The sequence below is a fragment of the Grampus griseus genome, assembly GCF_964374135.1.
Source record: "Grampus griseus genome assembly, chromosome: 12".
Lineage (NCBI taxonomy): Eukaryota > Metazoa > Chordata > Mammalia > Artiodactyla > Delphinidae > Grampus > Grampus griseus.
Window position 1 is genome coordinate 37,853,753 of NC_139006.1, and position 7,739 is coordinate 37,861,491.

At 45.6% G+C, this 7,739-nt stretch overlaps 1 protein-coding gene across 1 annotated transcript; it reads right to left on the reverse strand.

The window, feature by feature from the left end:
• Positions 1 to 4,395: 4,395 nt before the first annotated feature.
• Positions 4,396 to 4,914, reverse strand: CETN1 (centrin 1; the record flags this gene model as incomplete). The annotated part of the gene is made up of 1 exon (XM_082668049.1): positions 4,396 to 4,914. The coding sequence occupies one exon, from the start codon at positions 4,912 to 4,914 to the stop codon at positions 4,396 to 4,398; it is 519 nt and encodes a 172-aa protein (XP_082524175.1).
• Between the last annotated feature and the right edge of the window lie 2,825 nt (positions 4,915 to 7,739).

A 7,739-nucleotide genomic window follows, 5' to 3' on the forward strand; every position in this document is an offset into this window, starting at 1 on the left:
AAAAAGGTACATAGATGGATTTATGGCAATGGGTAGGAAGTGTAAGGAATTCATATTAACACCTATCAGAGCATTTGTATCATATAAGAGATGCCAAACAACTAGGAAGATAGAATGACTTGGCCAGTTGATGCCAGTCTACCTCTGTCATTGCCACCCCAGGGCTGGCACAATACGCACATGAATGGAGTAGTCATTGGGCAGAGATGGAGGCTGTGCGTGGGTCCAGCAGCTCGGACTCCCATTCAGGAAAGGTGATATAGCTACTGTGGCCACCAAATGGGAACAGCACCATCCCCCAAGGAGGCCAACAGGCCTCCTGGTGTCAAGTAGTCTAACTGGATCCCTTCCACCTGGAAAGATGAGCGACTCATCTTGACTGGACTTGACACATATTTTGGTCCAGGGTTTGCCTCTCTTGCTTGTGGAGCTTCAGCCAGGACCACAGCTGAGTATTTACTGACATAAGATCCCACATAATATTCCATTGGACCGAGGCACGCACTTTATAGGAAAGGAAGTGCAACAGTGGGAATTCAGGCCCAGAGTCTACTGGTCCAATAACACACAGAAGCTTTTGACCTGATGGAGCAGTGGAAAAGCCTGCTGGCGATGCTGCTGAGGGGCCAGCTTGGGCATCACAACCAGTGAGGATGCCTTGCCACCCTCCAGGATGCGGCACACACTCAAAACTGATGGCCATTATATGGTGTGGTGTCACGTGAGTCCAGCAAATCAAGGGCGGAAGTCATTCTTACCACAGCTGCCAGGCATTTACCCTTTAATTTGTGCTGCCCGTCCCCACAACTCTGGCCTCTGTGCGTTCAGAGATCTTGGCCCCCAGAGGGGGAATGTTCCCCTCAGTAGGCACAGCGAGAGTCCCATTAAATGTCAAACTATGCGTGCCACCCAGTTACGCTGGGTTCCTCGTGCTGAGAGGGCGGCAGTCCAGGGAAGGTGCCACCACCATGGGTAACTGCTCCTGGACATCAGGAGGATGCAGAGCTGTGGGCAGAACGTGGGGACAGTATGCTTGGCACCCAGGTGACACACTTGAACGTCTCTTGGGGCTCCTGTAGTCAATTTTGAGGGCAGAGAGATGTGTGCAGCAACCAGAGCCTGAGAGGGGCATGGTGATTAGGGGCCCAGACTCCTCAGGGATGAGGATCTGGGTCATCCCACGAGGCAAGTCATATGTCAGCAGAGGTGCTGAGGGTGAGGGGAATCCAGACCGCGTGGTTGGGATGAGCACTACTTGTGGTCTCGAGACCAGCTGCTGTGACAGAGGCTGAAGTTCATCCCTCTAGATTTCCTTCTAGATCTAGAAAGATCCATCAGAATCCTGAATTAGCCAGTAGATCTAAGTGGTATAAGGTGTGGGGTGTAGTGGACACCGTGGGGCCCTGCCCAGATCTCCCCTCTGGCCTGTCCCTCAGAACTGAAGTCATCCCCCAGGTGCTGGCAGTCTTGACAGCTAATAGTTTGCAACTGAATTCCCTCTCCCAGAGATTGACTGCCCTTGACTGAGGCCAGCCACCTTGCTCAAGGTCATACCCTCTTCCTAGGGACAGCTCATGTCCAGTGACTGTCAGTCAATGACAAGTTTTAAAGGCCCAGCTTCCTCGTCACAATTTGGGTCATCTGCAGGGTCACCCTTGCCCCAGAGCTCCCCATGAGATCAGCTGAGGCCTCTGTTAGTGACCATATCATAGCCCAATTTCTCCCTCTGCCCTGTCTTGGTTTCTTTCCCCCTCACCCGTGGGATCCAGAGAACTCAAATAAACTTCCTGTACACACACCTAAGACTCAAAGAGCCTGCTTCCCATGGAAACCAACCTGCAACAGTTTAAAGAGTTGGACCTATCCCATCCTCAATCTTCTCATCTTAGACATAACTAAGATGCCTTTAAGGAAAAAAAAAAATTCCTTTACTGTCCTCTGCTCATTTGGGGCATTAGCTCCCTTGATAGCAATACAACCTTGAGACTGTCATATTTTTATCCTTGGCCTGATGCTCTGCTTTTCACCTGTTAACATATATCATTAGAAAGCAAGAGTTTATCAATGAGCTCCCTACACAGTTTCTTTGCTATACTTCCTGCTTCTTTATTGGGACCATTTGTAATAGTGCCAGTAAAGTGAAAACTACTTTCTGAGTTCTTCCCAACCTTTATAGCTGAGTTTACTCATCTGCAAAAAGGTGTTTTTAAATTTTCATTGAACTTCTTGTGTTCTATTTGTGTAAAGACTGGGATACAGGTCTGATCCAGCCAGACGTGTATGATTTACTTCTCTTAAAATTCAAATGTCAATCTAGGTCTGCTCTAGTTGTTCCCCTGCCCCCGATTTACCCTCCATCTCCCAGAATACGTGCCGACTGAGAAGCAAAACTAGTAGTCCATGAGAGGTTCTTCCTTAGCAGTGAATGGGATTCAGGAATATTCTGGAGCCCCTTCCTGTGTGTAGGACGGACTGTGTCTTTAAGGCAACCCTTTAAGTCCTGGGCTACAGCCTCCACAGTTGACCCCATGGTGTCTGGGCAGCTTGATTCCTGGGCTTCAGCCTGGGTTCCTGGTTTTCGCTTCTACCCTCTGCTGGGCCGGGAGCCAAGACTGAACCCAGTCCAGTTGGCCAAGGCTCTGACCCTTTCTCCTAGTTCCTGCCAACTTTCTTTGTTTCTGTTTTTTCTACCTTGATCCATATTTAGATCCTTGGGCCGAGACTCTGGTCATCAGGATGCCAGGAACTCTTGTTTCCCAGAATGCCACGCTCCTCCCCTTGCCCTCAGATCGGGCCCCTCACACTGTCGCTGGTCCAAGCTGCACCTGTATCCCCTACAACTGCACCTGAATCCACACTAAGACATTGAACCTGAACTGTTAGCATTTGCAGTCTGGGTGAGTTCCCCTGCCCTGTGCCAGCCGCCTCAGCAAAATCCTTTCTCACAGTAAATGCCCACATACCCATCACTTCAGCTAGTACTGCCGCTTTGACAAATTAGTCCCTGTTAATGAGAATTAAACCCAGAGTAGTAGTTTTCCTTATTGGATTAACAATCCTCTGAAGGGTAAAACTGCTGGCAAAGCAAGTGAAAAATTTTCCAGAATTTCACATTTATTTTAATGGGACTTTGTATGAAGACTTAATTTAGTTGTGACCAAAATATCTTGCCTGTTTGCTAGTTTTGTTGCCTATTATCAAAACATTTGTCCAGGCCTCCATCTCAGCAGATAGATTTCATTATCTTCCCACAGCTATATTATTTAACTTTTCGCTAACTTCATATTTGTAGATGTTCAAATGGGTAGGTATTTTATTTCAAAACAAGAAAGGTTTAATTTATAACAGAGAACAAGTAGTATTAATGCATACACAAGCCACAACAAATACTTTCCTGGGATTATAAAATAGAGAACTACTTAAATGCCAGACATTCTGGCATCAACTATATACCAGAGGAGGGGAAATTAAGTATCAAGAACCAAGATGTTCTAAGAATTAGAAGGTAGACAGTGGCTTGTAATAAAGCAATAATAAAATGACTAAGGTTATAGTATAACTCATCTAATAACTAAAACACTAGTTTATCTTTCCAAGGACAGATAAGTAGCTCAAAGTGTGTTACAGATATTTTTTTACAACTTCCTAAGCTAAGATCTTACATTTATAAATATTTACTCAAAGTCATTAGTTAGCTTAACCTCTTAAGCCAATCATTCTTTGCTTGGGCCAATATTAAATTCTGTTTTTATTCTGTAGCCCAAGAATACATTGTGGCCCCGATAATCCACAGTAGGTAATGTACACACAAATCAAGAATCATTTGCATGTGATGAAACCAGAGAACCGTTTAAATAGCACCATTTACCACCAGCCAAAGGCAAGCCTATCCTTTAGAGCAGTACCGTTCCTGAGCCCAATAAATGGGTGCACTGTTTTCCTTCAAACCAGTATTCAGTTAAGTGAAAATCAATGGCTAGGATGACCTGCTGGTGATTCCACCTTATCATGCGAGAACAATGACTTGAATTTAAGGAATAATATATGAACCATATATTATATATATATATAAACTGAAGGCAGTATGTCTTGCCTTCAGTTTAATGGGTGTCCACCAATGCAAGGCAAATGGTGGATGGAAAGAAGTTTCAGAATCTTTGATTCAACCTACACTCCTCCAGGTCTGCTCTTGGGAATGAAAAACCAAAACTCACATTAAAAGCATCTTTAAAATTCTATAATTGAGCTAGAGATTTGGAAATAGAACTATCTAGACCAGCTGGGGGTAAGAGGAGAGACAGTGCTGGGCTCTACCTCAAGGTTTCACAAAACAGAAACAGGGAACCCAGCAAGTCAACTCAATCTCCCTACACATGCTTGCGGGAGAAACCGACTTCAGTAGAGGCTGGTCTTTTTCATGATCCGAAGAAACTCTTCCTCGTTCACTTCACCGTCTCCATCCCGATCTGCTTCGTCAATCATTTCCTGCAGCTCCTCATCAGTGAGGTTTTCCCCCAACTCGGTGGCCACGCGCTTTAGGTTTTTGAAAGAGATCTTCCCGGTTTCATCATCATCAAAGAGCCTGAAAGCCTTCAGGATTTCTTCCTTGGTGTCTTTCTCGGCCATCTTCTGAGTCATCACAGCCAAGAAGTCATTGAAGCTGACTTTCCCTGTGCTTTCCTTGTCCACCTCGGCGATTATCCTCTTCATCTCCTCCTTCCTGGGTTCAAAGCCCAGCGCCCTCAAGGCCACCTTCAGCTCCTTCACGTCGATGGTGCCGCTGCCGTCGGCATCGAAGAGGGCAAACGCTTCGCGAATTTCTTGCTTCTGATCTTCAGTGAGCTCGGGCTTAGGCTCCACCTTTCTTTTCTGGCTGGTGGAGGCCACGTTTGACTTCTTGAAGCTGGAAGCCATCCCTCTGGCGGCGGCGGCGGCGGCGGCGGCGGCGGCGGTTGTTACCTTAACGCTTGTTGTCACCGCGCTGGAGCTAGGGCGCCACCGCCAGGAACGCGGGCTCGGGGCCTCGGCTCATTCATTCCCAACCGCTTCCCTTGTGCGCCCCCAGGGAGACCCCGCTCAACTAAGCCCGCCCCATCTTCGAAATCTGACATACGTTAAAACCCACAGTTTCCTCAGTTATTACCGAGTTTCCACGACCTGAGAGACCTGAGCTGGTAGCCACCAGCCACATGGTCTTCTATAACATGCTGCACCTGTTCTTTCCAGGCCATTTGCCAGCATCCATAGGACCAGGTTTATAGGGTAATTTGGAAGTTTTTCCTCTCTTTTTCCATACAAATTAAAACAAACAAACAAAACAAAACAAAAAACCCCTCTGGGTCTGAGGTTACCTAAGGGTAAATTTAGGATAATCAAGATTGAGTTTGATCCCTTGTCATAAAATGTGGGAAAGAAGGAGGAGAGAATATTAAAAGTCACACCATGTGTTCAACGCCATAAATGGAAAACAGATAAAATGGAAAAAGTTATGTAGAAAATTTGTAGACGTTTGTCTCCTGACATTACCCTCAACAATGATAAAAACGTCACTAGCTTATTTGGCATAGGCTGAAATACGAAATGCAATATCTCAATGGAAGATTTACTTTCAGTGTTTCAATTTTACATGCTCAGTATAATTGCACTTGAGTACAGTCATCATTTCATTCAGTAGGCTTTGATTTGGAGAGAGGGGTCTGCAGTACTGTATTCTGGTATTCTGGAATTTTAAAAACTCTACCAGCCTATTACTCTCACTATTTGTCATCCAATTGGAGTTGTGCTGAAGCCCACACTCTGATTGCCCTGCTTCGGCAGTGGACACAGGAGGAGGTGATGCAGGGCATGTTGGGACTCAAAACTGCCTCCTGAGAACAAAGGGGCAAGAGGAAAATGGAAGCTGTTCAGGTGAAAAGAAAGAACAAATTCATCAGTTAAACCCATAAGGGAATTGTGTTTAGAACTGCTCTGTAGGTGCTAGGACTCAGCTATTTTTGTCTGACCTAAGGCTGGACATCTTCAGGGTTTTCCCTTCACATAAAAAAAATGAATGTTTCTTGCTAAAGAATTAAAAATAATTCGAATAAACTATTGTTGCTTTTGGTGGTAAAAAAAAAAAAGAATTGCTCTGTATTTCTTTAAACAGTTAAAAAAAAAACCAGAAAGCTGACAATGGTAGCATTCTTTTTTTAAAAATAAATTTATTTATTTTTGGCTGCATTGGGTCTTCGCCGCTGTGCGCGGGCTTTCTCTAGTTGTGGTGAGCAGGGGCTACTCTTCGTTGCGGTGCGTGGGCTTCTCATTGCGGTGGCTTCTCTTGTTGCAGAGCACGGACACGTGGGCTTCAGTAGTTGTGGCACAAGTGTTCAATAGTTGTGGCTTGCGGGCTTTAGAGTGCAGGCTCAGTAGTTGTGGCGCACGGGCTTAGTTGCTCCGCAGCATGTGGGATCTTCCCAGACCAGGGTTCGAACCCGTGTCCCCTGCATTGGCAGATGGATTCTTAACCACCGAACCACCAGGGAAGCCCTTACAAATTGTTTTTAAAGTTAGTGATCAGATATTGTTTACATGACATGTTTAAGTAGCCAGATCTCACTACCTGCCCCAGTTAATACGTGACATAATGGACAGAGGGCCTCGGCACAGGGTTTCTAAAGGTAAAAGCACCTTACCTGGGACATTCCTCTCAACAACCCCCCTTCCCGGCACGTGTTGTGGATGGTGTCAACTCAAAGCAGGCTTTGGCAAGTAGACACTGCCATTGCCCATCTTCCAACTCTGTAAATCCTCCTGCTTTCTTAACCAGGTCAAAAAGCCTGGGGTCTTATCTCAAACCTTATTATTTCTGTGACCCTGAGAAAGCCACTCAACCTCCCAGACTCAGCTGAAACTTCTGCAAAGTAGGCATAATAATAGAGCTTCGTACTAGGCTCCTGTGAGTGTTGAATGAACTACTCCAGGGACAGTTACTACAGGGAGCTACTCCAGGGGCCATACAGGGCTGGGTGATTCTTAGTTGAATCTGAATTCCTCCCAGATATTTTGCATTTCTTTTGACACCCACTCTTCTGCCCAAATTCATGCCAAGCTATGATGTGTTGGGAAAAACTGAGGGAATGAAGCTGCTTTATATAGAGCTATATTTGGGCCAAGTTGAGCTCAAAGCAAAACAGTTGTCATAGTTTCCAGATGTGTGCAATCAGCAGTCACAACTAAGGGCCACCAAGAGCTCCCTTCGTAGAAAACAGTGCCCTCGGCCAGAGTCAGCTCTTGGTGGGGAGTTACTTTATGTGCATAGCCTGTGATCTGATTTTAAAAAAGAAGGGATGCTTACATTGATAGTGTGCCTAGCACTGGGCTTGCTTCTCTCATCTGCTGTCTCATTTAATCCTTGTCATCATTTCTCATTTTGCAGATGGGAAAAAGAAAAAAAAAAAAGAGGCCCAGGAGGACCTGTCACGTATCTAATGGTGCACAGCGAAAAAACGGTGGCTCTGGGATTTAAACCTTGGCTGGTCTGAGTCTGATGCTGAATCTTCGTTCACCACACCATGCTGCCTTCTCCAGAAGTTGAGATCATTACCAAAATGCAGTATCACTGGGAAGCTATGATACTGATTTTCTTCCCTAAGCCTAACAGCAGTTAAGCATCTTGCCTAGAAAGATTTAACAGGATTTTGTGGGATCTCAGACAGGGTCCCATTCGGGGGTGAGTCACTGAAAGAAAGAGCAGTATGTCT